Source organism: Hemicordylus capensis, chromosome 2 (genome assembly GCF_027244095.1).
Source record: "Hemicordylus capensis ecotype Gifberg chromosome 2, rHemCap1.1.pri, whole genome shotgun sequence".
In the NCBI taxonomy this organism is placed as follows: domain Eukaryota; kingdom Metazoa; phylum Chordata; class Lepidosauria; order Squamata; family Cordylidae; genus Hemicordylus; species Hemicordylus capensis.
The window spans coordinates 53,858,314-53,875,535 of NC_069658.1; the positions used below are offsets into that span (position 1 = coordinate 53,858,314).

Genomic DNA, 17,222 nt, shown 5'->3' on the forward strand with positions numbered 1-17,222 from the left:
TTACCTGCCCCTACATAGCCCCTCTGCACCCCCTGCTGCTCCAGCTGTCAGATATATGTTAATATTGCTGTTAAGGAAGGAGACCCCAACTCGACAGCACAACTTTACTTTACCTTAGGGAAGCTTTTAGCCCTGCTTTTGCCAACTGTGGCCCTACCTGCAAAGAATAGACCTAGCTTCAGTGCTCTGGTTACATTCAGGCTAGATTAGTGCACTACTCAAAGGCAGTCCAAAAGCTTCAGGCAGTTAGAATGCAGCTTCCAGGCTCCTAATGGGGTGTGTCATAGGATTCTATACCATTATACCGATTTTATACCAACTGTACCAGTTGCCAATTTGCTTCCAGACTCAATTTGAAGTACTGGTTTTGGCCTTTAAAGCTCTAAAAGGTTATCATAAGGATTATCTACACTCAGATGAACCTGAGAGACTTTTGAGATTGGCTACAGAGAGGCTCACCTTTAAGTGAGATTGATTTGGAGACACAGCCTTGTTTGTGATGGCTTGTCAGCTTTGGAATGCCTTCCCTAGAGAACATAAGAACAGCCCTGCTGGATCAGGCCCAAGGCCCATCTAGTCCAGCATCCTGTTTTTCACAGTGGTCCTCCAGATACCTCTGGAAGCCACAGGTAGGAGTTGCCCTCTCTCCTGCTGTTACTCCCCTGCAACTGGTACTCAGAGGCATCCTGCCTTTGAGGCTGGAGGTGGCCCATAGCCCTCCGACTAGTAGCCGTTGATAAATAGATTTGGGCTGGCTCTCCCATCTCTTTTTAAGTGGAAATTGAAAACATTGTTCTGCGGTGCAGTACATTGACTGTGGTTTTTCTGCTGCTTTTAATGTCTTATTATTATGTCTTATATTGTATTTTTAAAATAATCTTTCTAGCTGCCTTGAGCCTCATTGCAGGACATGCAGGATGGAAATCTGGGTAATACATATAAGTAAATAATGTTATTTGTCTTAATCTACAGAACTGTATTGGAAATACTCTGTCAAGCCTACAGTATGAAAATTGTTCCTTTTCATTGACCTGAGATGAGATTAAAATTTTTGCTCTTTTTCAAAACAGGTGACTGGAGAATAATGGAGAAGAAAGTGAATAGAATCTTGCCTGTTTCTGATACAGACACAACTTATTTTCTGCAAATAACTTGGGAAAAAGACATCGGTGCTGGTTTTGATGTTATGCTCAGTGATAGCCAGTCGGCTTGGGCTGGGAGAGGTGATATATTATTAATTATTTTAAAGAGATGAAGTGACTTCTTCATAGAATGGGTTCATATTTAGTGCAGGACTCAGTTGAAGCCAAGCTCTGCATCTCATCCCTGTGGAAGTGCCTAGTTTCTTTTGAGGTTAGGGTCCGCCAAGATAGGTTGTCACATCCAAACCTATTAATCACAGCTTATTCTTAGGTACTTGCTTCAGAGAACCTGAGATCTGAAACGAAATTCAATCTTCAGGTTCAGATCTTGGATTCTTTGAAGAAATTACCTAAGAATAAGACAAGATTGGCAGGTTTGGATGTTGCAACCAATCTCGGCTGAACTTAATCTAGAAAGGAAGTAGATGCTTATAAAGAGATGGGAGAGGGGAGCATGTGCTCCTGGGGCTGAGGGGTGTCTCTCAGAGCTCAGCTGCAACTGAGATTCCATGCTGAGTTTGAACCTGACATACTCTCTACTACTAGAGTGCAAATATGTTACAAATTGTTAGGATTTCTGCTGTTTATAGGGTTAGACAGGTAGTCGGAATACTGTTTGGTACATGTTGGAAGTATTTTAAATATCGTGGTTTACATTTCTAGAACATTATATCCTGGATAAAAATCATGTGTGAATCTTGATCCAGATGTGCTGCGTGTGTTAAGAGCTGTCTTAAAATTTTTAATATCTTGTTGCCTCTCTAACTATTCAGCCTGCAGTCCTGTGGAACTGCTTATATGTATCTAGGCAATCACAAAAAGAGCCAGTATCTCTTTAGCTTTTATTACTGCAGGACGAAAAGCTGACAAGGCAAACTACTTTCAGAACTGAGCAGCGGCTTGGTTGATTTGTTGTAGGAAGATGCAGCCATGAAAACGAAAGAGAAATGTTTCTGCACACAAACCTGGATAACTATTGTCTTTGGATTTATGGCTTTAGAGGTGAAGTCATTGAAAAGTAGAGCCCTTTTGATGATTCTATAGAGCTAGTGGGCATTACATTTTAAGAATATTAAACAGTTATCTAAGAAGTTATCTAAGATAAAGCTGCTTTGTAGCAAAAACACTGTGCTGTGCTCCCAGTTGTGGGAAACAGCTATACTTGATCAGAATGCCTAGGTGCAAATTGCTAAATCATAGCATTGTGGTAATTCCTGGTCACCTTGCAAGTGATTTCATGTCATGGAACTGTAATGGCACAAGATTGTAATCTGTACATTACATGATCTACATGGTGAGCCCCTTCCTTATGCCCTATTGCAATGTGTATCACTGAACCAAAGAAGAGCCCCACTAGATCAGGCCAAAACCTATCTATACTCCAGCATACTGTTTCCCACAGTGGCCAGCTAGATGCCTCTGAGAAGCAGCAGATGAAACCATACCACCACTACTGCTGTTGCTCTTTTCAGCTGGTATTCAGAGGCATCATATATTCATTAACTCTGTTTCCCTATGCGCATTTACCCAGTTGTGGAAAGTTCATGCCAACTATGGAAAACTCCGAGAATAGAATCTCTTTGTTAGTAGGAATTTCTGTATGAGAAGAGGCACTATGTGTTACAGGGAGATCCAGAGAGTCATTGGAGAAATGGCTCACCACGTGGATCAGGTAATGTGCAGGCTAGCTCGTAAAGGGATTGGTAAAAATGTTGGTGTAACACCTATGCTAGTCATTGGATGGTGCTACCACAGCTGTGTAGGGAGGTTCATTCAGCCTAATGTTGGCTTAAGGACTCTTTACTGTCAAATTTTTATTTCGTTTCTCCCAATTGCCTTCCTTTAGTCCCTGAGGAAGAAATTTCCAGGGAAGCTGCTGATATGGAAATGGAGCGAGAGAAATATGTCAAAGAACTAAGAAAAGTGTTGTTATTCGAAGAAAGACTGGCAGACAAATACAATTTTGATATTTCTAAAGAAGGAGTAAATGGAGAGTGCCTTCATTTCTCCTATGAAAAGAATTTGAAAGATGTTGCTGTAAGTATTGCTATATTTACTGTCTTTTTTCAACAGAGTTCAAATAGTTACTTTTTCTGTAACAGATGGCAGTGCCTAGCTTTCCCCTAAAAGTTAGCTTTGAAGAATTAAATAATGAAAATCTACATAATTCTCAATTTTAAAGAAGGAACAAAAAGGTTACATTTTTGCCTACGAGAGTTGTTTAAAAATATTATAATCAATATAAACGTGTTGGATTTGGATAACAAAACTTTGGTAAAGAAGAAAGAAGTTTCTTTAAAGAGAAGTACTCAGTAACTCTTTGTTATTGTCAACAGACCTGAACAATAAAAATGGTATATTTGGCAAACATCCTGACAAGGGTACCCCAAACAAAATAATTAATGGAAGGAGCTTGAATGATGATGTCTTTTATCCCCTCGTGGGTTATAATCTGAAAGAAGTAATTTCATTTATTGCTTTATTGGTTTAGACTATTTCATTTCTGCTGGGATTTGAAACATGACAGAATGTGCTTGCAAGTGACTAGCATTACTAAATGTACATTTTTAAAAAATTGTCACATGATGTGCACTGTTGCTTGCCAGGGTTCCTAATGGCTTTCAGACTAATGTTGTTAGTATGTTAGTGACACTACTTTTTCTGTATTAACTAAGGGTCAAACAACACAGTAGAATCTCATTATTCATGGAATAGCTATTAGCGGCTCTGCATATTTGTGGGTATCTAATTGACACTTGTTTTCATTATCCACGGATACTAAAGGTTTAAGACCCATGTATCCGTTTCCTAGAGAGTTGGAAGTGACTACCATTTTGTGAGGAGGAGCCATTTTATGGCACATTTCTTTAAAAAAAAAATCAACCAAACCTTTTTTCTGTGTTTTGCCGTTTTGGGGGGCATTTTGTGGATTGGGGGGGCATTCCTGAACACATGGGAGCACGGTACAGTAAATAGTTCACATTATTTTTTGCAGTTTTTAGCATTTTTAAAAACATTTCCCCCCGTTCTGGAACCTAAGCCCACTTTCCCCATAGGCATAATGCCTCATTACTCGTGGTTTCATTACTCGTGGTAGTAGGCGAGAAATGGACAACCCCCCTCAAGTAACTAGGCTTGTCTGTAGCGTTAATTATGTGTAGTTTCTCCCCATATGTTTTACTTAAATCAGCTGCACAAACTGGTCTTCAGCTGGAGCCCAGAATGGAGGACCACTTTTACTCTTTGCTAATTTTCTAATCCCCCAAATTGTTCCCTCCTGCTGCTTTTACCTCTGTGTAGAAAGAGGTACGGGTACTTATACTGAGCTGCTGACAGAGATGGGCAAAATACTCAGAAAAAGTATTTGAGATAGAAAATACCTGAGAAAATGTACTTTAGATACAAAATACTTGGTAAACAACCAATAAAAATACAAAATAGTATTTTAAAATTCTTAAAATACAAAATACAGTGCTTGAAAAAAGGAAACAATTTTGGGATGCTTGTTGCTTATCCAAACTTGTTTCTATTTCATTTAAGCAATACAAGTTTTTCTAATTATTAAATCACTCACGTTGTGCCTCCTGGAGCTATGAATCATCCCAGCAAAGGATAACAACCATTCTACAGGATCACTTGATGTTAAACTACTATTATAGCTAAAAAAAAAGCCATCGGACAATGGCATACCCATCCTACATACTAATGTGAATAATCATATTTTGTTATTGCTCTCAACAAATTTCTAATACTTTAAAAAATCAGTAGAAATACTTTGTAAAAAGAGGATGGAAACATTCTGTGTGCTCTTGTGTCCATAAAGCAGTTAGTAGAACTTGGCCTATGTTGCAACTTGAAGTGTTGTGCTGACACAGGAAAGCTAGATATGATTGATGAAGCTGATAATCTTTTGTTGATGACAATAGCCATTGGTTTTGTGATTGCTTTTAATGGTGTCGACATTCTTCTTAACAAGCATGACTAATAATAATGGGTTGCTAAAAATTAACTTGAGATGCCTGTGAATTACATATCATTACTGCACCAGCCAGGAAGGTATTCTGAGGTATATAACACAGTACTTATTGATGTAAACCTTTGGTTGAAGTTTTCAGGTAAATCTACTAATAATTTTATCTGTCAAATATATCCAAGAGTGAAGCATATGACCTAAAGAAAGTAGAGGTAATGGGTTGAAATGAAGGAAAGGAAAATATGGGCTGACAGTTGGGGACTATATTCACTTGGCAAAATCTACCTTTCTTTGGAAGCATTTGTGGAAGGCAATAGTGGTAGTGTAGTTTGTTGAGTCATTCTACAGTAAACTAGACAAAGCACTGGAAAATGTGCTTTAAGGAACAGTTCTGCTTTGGCAGTAAAATGCATTTCATGACCTAATTAGGTGTTTTGCATCTCAGAAATCTAGAGCTCTCTGATTGCCAGGCTACACATGAGGCAGAAATGAAAAATCCTCCAGGTAAATTTAAGATCAATGGAGGAAAGAGTGCATGAAGCTAGTCTTCACAAAATTTATTCTTCAGTGCTTTTAAGTTTTGTTTTCAATGTTGGATCAGCTCCAAGGCTTTAAGGCCACCAGACTAATAGCCATTGATAGACCTGCCCTCCATGACTTTGTCTAAGCCCCTTTTAAAGCCATCCAAGCTAGTGGCCATCACCATGTCCTCTGGTAGAGAATTCCATAAGTTAATTATGCATGGTGTGAAGAAGCAATTGTTTTTGTCAGTGCTAAATTTCCTGACCTTCAGTTTCATGGGATGACCCCTGGTTCTAGTGTTGTGAGAAAGGGAGAAAAATGTCTCTCTGTCCACACTCTCTAAAGGTAAAGTGTACCGTCAAGTTGATTTCGACTCCTGGCGCCCACAGAGCCCTGTGGTTTTCTTTGGTAGAATACAGGAGGGGTTTACCTCCTCCCTCGAAGTATGAGATGATGCCTTTCAGCATCTTTCTATATTGCTGCTGCCTAATAGAAGTGTTTCCCATAATATAGGAAACATACCAGCGGGGATTTGAACCGGCAACTGTCTGCTTGTTAGTCAAGTATTTCCCTGCTGTGCCATTAGTTGGCTTCCCCACACTCTCTACTCCATGCATAATTTATCTCTATCACCTCATTTCCAAACTAAAGAGCACCAGATGCTGTAGCCTTGTCCCATAAGGAAGGTGCTCCAGGCCCCTGAGCATCTTGGTTGCTCTCTTTTGCACCTTTTCCAGTTCTACAATGTCCTTCTTAAGATACAGTGACCAGAACTGAACACAGTACAAGAAAACCTCGGTATTTGTGGGGGTTCCATTTTCGGCTAGTACCATGGATACCAACTGCAAATACCAAGGCATTGGGGCAATGGGAATCCTGTGGTTAGATTTCCAAGGGCAAGGAAATGGCTAACAATGGGCAAAAAAGAAAAAGAACACCAAATAAAGTGCCCTACTGTGCTCTGTGGGTCCCCTGCCCCGCATCCAGCAATGCTCACCAAAAACTCCACTCCACAATTTTTTGTCAGAAAATCACGATTTTCAAACCAGTTTTTTTAGTGAAAAGGAACCACAAATGGCTCTGGTACTCAAAATGGCAGCCAGAAATGACCTAGGAGGCAATCTCTGACCATCCCCAATCCATGGATATGCAGATTTAACCCCCCCTCCTCGCGGTTTTTCTCACATTATGCCGAGGTTGGGTTACTATTACCCAACTGCAGATGCCAGATCTGCGAGTAATGAGGTACTCTATTCCAAATGTGACTGTACCATATAATGTCACGGCACCATTTGTATAAGGACATTATAACACTAGCATTTTTATTTTCAGTCTCCTTCCTAATTATCCCTAGCATGGAATTGGCATTTTTCACAGCTGCCGCACATTGAGTCGACACTTTCAATGATCTGTCAACCACAACCCCAACATCTCTCTCCTGGTCAGTCACCGACAGCTCAGATCCCATCAGCTTATATGTGAAGTTGGTTTTTTAAACCCCAATATGCATCACTGTACACTTGCTTACATTGAACCGCATTTGCTATTTTGTCACCCACTCCCGTAGTTTGAAGAGATCTTTTTGGTGTGCCTAACAATCTGCTTTGGATTTCACTATCCTAAATAGTTTAATGTTGTCTAAACATCTCTCTCTGGCAATTTTCAAAAAACACCTGAAAACCCATCTTTTCGCCCAAGCTTTCTCAGCTTCCTAAATTTTTTAGGTTTTAATCTCTGTTTTATTTTTAAATTGTTTTAAGTTTTTGTATATGTTTTTAACTTGTTTTGTGCTATTGTTAACCGCCCAGAGACGAAGGTTTGGGGTGGTGTACAAATTTGATAAATAAATAAATATATATATATCTGGCCACTTCACTGCTTACCCCAACTCCTAGATCATTTATGTTTTACTTAAAGAGCACTGGTCCCAGTACAGGTCCTTGGGGGACCCCACTTCTTACTTCCCTCCATTGTAAAAACTGTCAATTTATTCCTGCCCTCTGTTTCCTCTGCTTCAACCAGTTACCAATCCACACATGAACCTGGCCCCTTATCCCATGACTACCAAGTTTACTCAAGAGACTTTGGTGAGGAACTTTGTCAAAAGCTTTTTGGAAGTCCAAGTATGCTATGTCAACCAGATCACTTTTGTCCACATGCCTGAAGTACATACATATTGAAGAGGGTCTGTTCCCTGAAGGAAATACATCTCTGCAGAGTATGGAACTCTGCTTGACCTGTGTGAAAATGGCATATAGAGGCTTCTTGTACTCTACTCCCTTTCATGGCAATTACGTACCCAGTAGAACTTGTTCTTTAGTGAATAGGTATGTTTCATTTGCTAATTTTGGATGTATTGTCCACTGGCTTGTACTTTCACTGTCCTTCTGGGTTTTCAAGTTCAGCTTATACTACTTATATGGCTGGCATACATTATAGGCTCCAGTTCAGCGTCACAAGTAGTGGCCCTGGTAGAAGATGCACACTCCAATCTGCATCAAAATATGTCGTCAGTCAATTCAGTGGGGCCTATATTTACTTTAAAATACGCATCTTTCGTCTTTCTGTCTTGCTTCTGTGACACCCAGAGTGGCTGATATAATTTAAAAACAATTCTATACAATTAAAACAGTAAAACACAGATGGTAGTTTAAACAAGAAAAACAAACTTTAAGAAGTTAAGAAGATAAGTAATCACAGGGCAGCTTAAAGAGATAAGTTTTAACTCCGTGTCTAAATGCAATTTTGGAAGGGGACAGATGAATCTTCTGGGAGAGAGAGTTCAGTAGAACAACAGAAAAGGCACTTCAGTTGAAAAGTTCATCTCCTACTTCACAGGAAGCAGTGTCTCTTCCTATGACTTGAGTGGATAAGTAGACTTGTATGGAAGGAGGTGGTCCTTTAAGTATCCTAGCCCCATGCCATTTTAGTAAAAATAATAACTAGCACAGTGGCTGATATCCTAAATTACTTGTTAGAACTCCTATTGAAATTATGCAGTCCTTTAGAGTAATTCCTGTGTAATTCTGTAGAGTAACTTATTCTGAATGTTTGCTATTGAACTGTACCTGGAAATGATTTGGACATCTATTAAGCTAGTAGAACAGTGGAGTTCCATGCTCCAGGAAACAGCTCTAGTTAACAATTTGGCTACTGCTGTGATCCTCAAATATTTTCAAGTGGATGCTGCTTTGGCAAAAAACCAAGGTAAGAGCTGTTTCCCACCGTGCTGACATCCACACAGTGCTTCACTTTCCCCACCTCTGTGTTAATGAAACTGCTCTGGAGTGCTGGCTGTGCACTCCTGACTAACCTTTGGGCTTGTGTGGGGAATCAGCTAAACTAGAGTGAGCAGTTCACTACAGAATAAATTTGTGCAAAGCTTTGGTCTCGGAAATTACTGACAGAGAGTTGAAGTCAATACAATCAGCTTTATTTAGGGGTTTTTGCGGGGGGGGGGGGTACAGAAAGGAAATCTTGGTTAGCAGGCAACACAATATTAACTAACAAAACTAGGAAACATTGTGACATTGAGTTGGTGTCGACTCCTGGCAATCACAGAGCCATGTGGTTTACTTGGTAGAATACAGGAACTAACAAGGCCAATAATTTCAACAATACCAGACTAAAGCTCATGAAGAGGCATTTTAGCTTGAGATGTGAATTAAATCCTTTCAAGGCTGACCAGATAAATGGTCTTAGAGAACAGCTTTAGACTTTGAAGAGAGCAGGATTAGATGGGAGCAAGAAATTTCAGAGCAGAGATTAGCATACCTAGTTCCTTCCAATTGTGTGTTTGTCCACTTGTTGCTCATTCACTACTGAGGAACCTTTCTCTCCAGGGACAAGCAGGAAAACAGGATACAAGAGTAGGGACCCATGTGCCACTCATGGTGAGAAAGCAGGTAAAAGTCCAAAGGTGGTCTGATCCCAAGAGACCAGTTCCTTGCTGGAGCGAAGTTGCTGCACAGATTGGGTCTGGAGACAGGGCCAACCTGGAGGCTGAGAGCAGGATGGGCACCAAAGCCAAGGCGCAGCAGAATGGTATTGCTAGTGCACAGAACCACACACATGCTGCGGGTGAATCCAGAGAAGAGACACACTGCTTGGTAGTCTCAAGGGCAGGAATAGGCAACATCTTACCCTGGGTCCAATAGGCCTTTCTGCTGAAAAGGGTGACATCCATGATGGACAAAAGAATACATTTTGTCGCGATCAGTCTTTGGTGGGTGTACTGTAAAAACACAATTAAGTGAGTGGGTTTAAGAAACTTGTATGGGATGGTGTGAATGGGTGTGTTAAAGCTTGTCTTTGTGGGTCAGGAAAACCTGAGTGTGATTGGAATGTTTTAACAAGCACTCTTCCCAAACCTCAAGCCAACCATTAATATTTCTGTTAGAGAGATGAGCCTGTTATACCTTATCTACTCCTTCCTGCAAAGGTGATAAGCTCGAAGGCAATCTGATATGCCATAAGAACATAAGAACAGCCCTGCTGGATCAGGCCCAAGGCCCATCTAGTCCAGCATCCTGTTTCACGCAGTGGCCCACCAGATGCCGCTGGAAGCCTACAGGCAGGAGTTGAGGGCATGCCTTCTCTCCTGCTGTTACTCCCCTGCAACTGGTGCTCAGAGGCATCCTGCCTTTGAGTACCAAAATGGAGGGGAGTTCTTTGGCCATTCCTGTTAGAAGGATCACTCTTAATTAATTTGTGTCTACTTCAGTGTCCTCATCTGTGCTAGGAATTAGAGAGGATAGCACAAGGAATAACCCTCTTCAGTCACAGGTTAGGCTTGACCAGGAGTTACCTTCCCCATACTGCCGGCTAAGCAACGTACCCTTGTGAGTTTCACTCACAGAAGATAATGGCGAGCCCATGATCCCGTGAGTTCAGAGAGTCCAAAATGGAAACTCCAAGCCTGTAGTCCCAAATCATGTGCAGGAGTGCTACTGGGAGCCGCCAAACAGGCTGTCTTTGTAACAACTGGGGGGTGAGGGAAGGGGCTTTAACACCATCTTGGAAGGCCTGCATGGAGCACTGGGAAGCTCTAAGGGGAAAGTGCTATGAAAGACTACACTTCCCTGTGCTCTGTGTATGCCTTTCAAGATGGTGTTGGGTCTCAGGTACTGCGTTTCCTTTAATGGGGCCCAACCAGCTCTGGGCAAAGCTCAGCAGTGCACATTGGTAATGGTCAGCTCCGCATGGTGCTGGGAGGGCTGTGTAGAGTACCCAGCTTTCTGTTAGACAGGGAGTCTCACAGGCTCAATTGCAGCCGCCACTGGTGCTCAGGCCTTGCAATGAAAAACACTGAGCTACTGGGCTTTGCATCAGCCCATAGAAGCACCACCTGGATATTGTTCCTGTTGTACTTCTGCATCGGCTGTATTTATGGAGCCTGCTTTTGTGGGCATCTCTTCTCTGCTGGATGAAACGTATTTCTCTTCTGGTAATACAATTCTAGCATTATATCTCATACCTGCCAACATGTCCCTATTTTCCCATTCAACTGAATGGGAAACTAGGGACATGTTGGCATGTCTGTATATTTTAACATCAAACAGGCCTGGAAATACCGTCTGGCTTCCTCATAGAACAAAACAAGATTTTCTTTGCATTTCTAATAAAACAATATTGTGACAGGTGTGAATGGTGTGAAATTGTATTTGATTTACAGTGCTGCCAGAAGATGAGATTAGTGTGCAATTTAAGAGAACGAATGAAAGGCAGTTGCAATTACTACAAATGGGTATATTTTTCATGAAAGATAATTATTTAATATAGACTGTGTTCTAACTTCACAATACCTGGATGGTGGAAAGCATTTTCAAATGAATATTGCTTGTTTTGAACTACATAATGAAGAAACTGAACAGGTATAGCACTGTCTCTTTTTCTGGGGGGGTTACTTTGATTTCAGTCTCTTGAACTTTTAATCAAAGACCACGGGGCATTAGTATAACAGAAGACTTTAAAAACTAGTTGAATCTCAACTCAGCAAATTATGTTATCCTTTATTAATGATTTTATCACTGGCTAGGATAGGTGGTTTTGTTTCCAGAGTTGGTCTTTTTAACATGCTGCTCTTCTGAAATGCTCTCAGGCTGGTAAGGGCAAGCGAGGCTGTTGAGAATTGCATTGAAATAACAATAGGCTTGGTACACAATAGGGCTTGTGTGTCAAAGCAGCTGCAGAGCAAAATGGGCCACACACACTGAGAACTCAGTAAGGGGCCATTGAGGCTTGGCCAGCTAAACTGCTGCCACCTAAACAAACACCATAACAAGAGTCAGTGATTTACTGTTTGATCTAAGTAGGTGACCACTTGGAAGTAAATCTTTACTAGTACTTCAGCTAGGAACACTCTGCATGTAACAACTAATGGGACTCCTGCAATACTTTCTCTTTGGAGGTGGCAATTAAATTGATTAAAGAGCTCTTGATAAACAGTACTGAGGGCTAGCAAAGCATTTCTGTATAATAAGGTTGCAGGTATTGTATTTTCTGTTTTGCAAGGCACATTAGTAAAGTCGTAGCCAAAAAGGTTCTACCAGTCGGTGGAAAACTCCATGACTGAACTAGACTGAAGAAAGAAACCCTGCTAATGTGTTTCAGCTTTCCGAGACATTTTTTCTTCTTGTAGTTCATTCTAAAATATAGGTTGCTGAATTGGAGGTTAATGTGAATTTTCAAATAGATTAAAGTATCAAGAAATATGTATGCTTGGATATATAGTTCCACAGTGTGTTAAGAAAACAAAATATAAGTTGTTCGCTTCTACCAAATAGTAATGCCCAGAGCCTAAGTTCTGTGCATCTACACCCCCCCACCAACCCCCGGCAGTGTTTTGGAATACATGCTGTGCATTACAGTCCTTGGTATTACAAGTCAGTGTTTACATTTACTTGTTCAGCTGAGTTAAAATCACTTCTTGTCATGAGGAGAAACTTTTAATCATGGGGTACTGACTAGACTTAGTTTGCTTTAAAAATAAAAAAAGAGTGTCCCCCTGCCTGCAAAAGTCCAGATCTACTTGAAAGATCCTGCAAAATAGATTACAGTGGATTATATGTTACTCTGTTACATGATTTATACTCCTAACAGGAAACAAAAATTGAGTTTAAACCTAGAGGACATAAAATGTCTATTTGCCCTTGAAGTATTTTGCATCTGTAGAAATGGAAGTTCTGCTGCTGTAGCAGATTCTTGTACTTAGCAGGGAGGGTGGACTAGAAGATCTCTAAAGTCCTTTCCAACTCACGTATTCTATGAATCTGTGACTTTATGAAGTTGTGCTTATGAGAAATGCTTCAGTTGTGAATTTCTAGGCTTGGTGGAGAGATGTTTGTAAACATTACTTGTTGGTTTTCCCTCCCTTAAGTACACAACCTATATAATAATAGATCCAGAAAGAAGTAATTCTGCTTACTAATATAGGGACTTAGGGAGAGGAGGATCTATGGAAGGAGGGAGGGCAATAATATAAACTAGCCGGATCGGGTGCAGAGCATCTGTGCCTCTAGTTGGCCACCACTCCCCCACCCGCCCCTGCCACCACCATTTTCTTCCCACCCAGCCTCCACCACCTTCTTCCGCCTGCCCTCCCCCATTGTTTTCTCTTCCCGCCTACCGGCTACCTGCTGCCGCCTTCCCCCCCAGTGGACCCTTGGCCTGGCCACTGTCACCATTTTCTTCCCTTCTGCCCATCCCCTTCGCAATCTGGCAGCTGCTTGCAAACGCTTGCGACAGCTGCCACACATGGGATTAGCGACGGGTATGCCTAAGAGAAATATATAGATAGAAGACAGATGAGGGCCCATGGTCAAAGTATGTTTACAGTATAATTTATATGAGGAAAAAATAAAGCCACAGTTTTCCTTATCAGTGAGCTTGACTTCTTTTGAAACAATAATATCCTGTAGATATTATACCCATGGTTGGGTTTGGAACCCTGTGCAGGATGCAGGCTGTTCACACATAAACACAATCACACACCTACAAGTACCTCTTTCCAGTTTGCTCCTTGAGGACTTGGTAGCCATTTCTTCTAATCCAAGGCTTAATGTACTTCAAGTCAGACTCCATGATATGTTCTGTTCACTTTTGGTTCGCTTTCTATTCTCCTCCCCTCCCCATTCCATGTATTTACATCTAGGCTCTTCTTCCTTGCACAGATCTGCTCCATCCCTCCAAATCCTCTATTCATTCATTGACCTTCTCTGACTTTGCCCTTGGGGCTGGGGAGCAAGGGCTTGACTCTGTGTATGTGTGTGTTGCATGTACGCCACCTGCAGAATAGGACTGATCAGGTCTGTTATCTCTCATCCCCATATACTGCTGTTAACATGTTAATAGAATATCATTATGATTAATATTCATGATGATATCTTTGTCTAGGTTCTTTCTGAATTGTGTTTTTAAAAATCATTTAAATAAAAAATCATCTTTTTTAAAAATCAACCCTGGTAAACCTCCTCCTCTAATTTGAGGTTCCAAGGAAGAAAGTAGTGCAGGCAGCATGAGCAGATCCAAGCCTGGAGCCCTATCCATGGGAGGAATGTGCCTTCCCACCTACCATGACTAATAGCTATTGATATACCTACTCTCCTAATTAGGATACTGCACTCCTAATTAGGACTGTCCTAATGATTTGTATAATCATTAGATGGCTTTATAAAGACATCTAAACTAGTGGTCATTACCACATTTTCTAGTGAATTCCATAAATGAGTTGTGTTGTGCATATAAGTAAATTTACATCACGCATAAATGCAGTGTGTTATCTACCTGCCTAAATTATTTAAAATGTTTTAAGAGTGATTACAGAATTTATAAACTAAGTAAACCAGTTATTTTGTTGTTCTTTAGTACTGATATGATGGATTATCATACATGTTAGTTTATTAGTGAGAATGCCCAGGGCAATCCTCCTGATATATATCCAAAATGAACAATTGAGACTGATTCCTGATTTGACCTAGATTATCTTCAGCATAGTATATAGTGTCATGGAAAGAGTCTGCGAGGTTTTTCACATGACAGCTCCAGCAGGGTAGGAGCGGGAAAACCTGGGTAGCGAGGCTCATGTGGACCCGTGGGACCTGCTCCTACCCTGCTGCGCGAGAGCAGGGCTACCCTGTTATTTCTGTTTACCTAGGTTAAAAGGGGCAAAGCCCCGTCTTACCTTGTCAGCCCCGATTGTATGTGCAATTGGGACTGTGTGCTGCAGCTCCTGGCACCCCGGCTTCCTTAAAACCACCGAGTGCCACTTAAAGAGCAGCCAGGAAGCTAGGAGCTGCAGCATTGCCAAGGGGAACTGCTCTACTGCCTGCGCAGTGCATTGTGGGCTACTGGATGGCTTCCTACTCCAGATCCCCAGTGCATTACATTCTGCTGTGCTGATTGTGTGGGTGTGCAGCGGAGTGCTAGAAACCATATGCTCATGTGGCAGAGGGCAGGTATATTCCTGCCTTCCCCCCAGCCATCCCTAGCCACCAGGGAGTTTGTTCGTGATACTGTCCTCTGCATCTGGCAAATGATGATTACAAATAATCTCATTAAAAACCTGGTGTTTACAATGAAGAACTAATATAAGTCCCATTAAGATGGTGTTCAATACAGATCAAATTAGCTCATAAATCCAGGGAGCCGTCTTCTAGCTTTTGAGATCCATGAGTAAAGCCAATTTAGCTTTTAAAAGTTAAATTTTTTCTGGTTTATTTTTGTAAGGTTCCCCCCCCCCACCGTAAAGTATAAAAAGCATGCATACAAGGGTGTGGCACTGCTGAATTCCATTGCCAACTATCCTGAATGGTACAGCTGCCTGGGGAAGAAGCATGCAATAGCGCTGGGAAAGAGACGGCATCTCCACAGTAGGATAGTTGTGTTTCGTTTGCTTCCTTTTGCCCTGACTGGTCCGGCTGCTGCAGCTGGCAGAGGATAAGATCAAGAGAACACCCAGTCCCCAAAATCTTCCTCTTGAGAGCTCCAGAGCTTCTTGCTGTTCATAATTGGCAAGTTACTTTGTTCAGTCCCTAGGATTAATTAGGCCAAACTGTTGTGCATACTAACTAAATTATATCACTCAGTACAAGAGCAGGTGGAATATTCATATAATGTCAGCTTGTAAATAATTTGTAGAACATTTCTTCATGCAAATCAAAGTTCTCACTGAAAGTCTAATTTCATTTCTGACGCGTAATAGTTGCCAAATATTTGTAGCAGTGATTAAAGTGTTGCTGTCATTATTGTACATTTCTGCATATTGCGATTTTCACACAATAAACACATTGTTACAACCATCTCCATATCCACTGGCAGATTAAAGGAGAGGCAGTAGAGGCAACTGCCTATGGCAGCAAAATTCCCCCAGTGGCAAACATTGGCGGTGTGAAGGGAAAAAAACTTTAAAAGGGGCAGGGGGGAGTTCACATCTATTTTTTACTTTCAAACTGCCACTGTGCTGCGCTGCAGCAGTGTGATGATGGAGAGGGCAGTGATACCCCTCCTAACCCAAGCCCGCCTACTTCCCAAATGACAGCTATTGCCTGATTTCAGGCTTTTCTGCGCATGTGCAGGGGGGGAAAAACTCTCTTGGGTTTCCTCCAATCTGGAAAATTTCATGATAGTTTCCATTATTTCTTGAGATATCATAGGTATTTATAGGTTCTGCCATGGCCATTGCGAGTTCTAGGTTCTCTTGGAAGAAACAGATTATCTGGTCCAATTTCATTTTTAATTTAGAACAGCTGTGGGACAGAAACTGCTGCAGTGGAACGGTTGACAAGCTTCCTAAACTGTTGTTCAAGGCTGCACAGCTTTGGCCCTTCTGCAGATAATGGGCTACAACTTCCATCATCCCTGACTATTGGCCTCTATGGCTGGAGATGATGGGAGTTGTAGTCCAAAAACAGCTGGAGGGCTGAAGTTGTTCTATGCTCAGTGAGGGCTGTCCTGCAAGTTTACATCTTGTTTCTCATGATGCTTAGCATGTACATGAAACTGCTAGGAGAGATTGTATGAGGATTTAGATTTGGTTTCATCAGCTAGTTAATTGCACTCTACTGTCACTCTGTCTTTTCCATTGAATCCCAGTGAAGTAGTAGATTCTCTGAACCAGTGCCTGGAGTTAGTAATGGGCTGCATGGATGCCAGCAAATCCACTCACTTCCAATGAGATGTTTATGATAGGTGGCCCAGTTGAACTAGTGGTTGGCAATAGACCTGTTCTGGACAGGATTAAAATTCCCTTGAAATATCATGTTTGTAGCTTGAGGATGCTCTGTGCTTCTGAGCCTGGCTTTTATTATATCCAGGATGGCATCTGAAGCCAGGAGTGCCTTTTTTCAACTTCACTTAGTATGCAAGCTCCAACCTCTCTTGGGAATAGGGGCAGTGTTCCCCCTAACAGGGATTCCCAGATGTTGTTGACTACAACTCCCGGAATTCCCAAGCAAAAGTCATTGCAGCTGGGTATTCTGGGAGTTGTATTAAACAACATCTGGGAATCCCTGTTAGAGGGAACACTGAATAGGGGCTTAGCCATTGTGGCATGTGCCTTGTTAATCATAGTGTTGGACCACAGCAAC

The 17,222-nt window shown here is 41.4% G+C and overlaps 1 protein-coding gene across 11 annotated transcripts in view; it reads left to right on the forward strand.

Annotated features, from left to right (window-relative positions):
* The window catches only part of XRCC4 (X-ray repair cross complementing 4), a 197,554-nt gene that overhangs the window by 13,380 nt on the left and 166,952 nt on the right, over positions 1-17,222 (forward strand). For 10 of the 11 annotated variants that reach the window (XM_053296240.1, XM_053296232.1, XM_053296239.1 and 7 more), the window contains 2 exons: positions 1,071-1,223; positions 2,989-3,179. In XM_053296240.1, coding sequence (XP_053152215.1) covers positions 1,085-1,223; positions 2,989-3,179 — 330 coding nt within the window. In that variant the 5' untranslated portion in view covers positions 1,071-1,084. Of the gene's footprint in view, positions 1-907; positions 930-1,070; positions 1,224-2,988; positions 3,180-17,222 lie in introns of those variants that run through there. The other variant, XM_053296241.1, reaches the window with a different exon arrangement.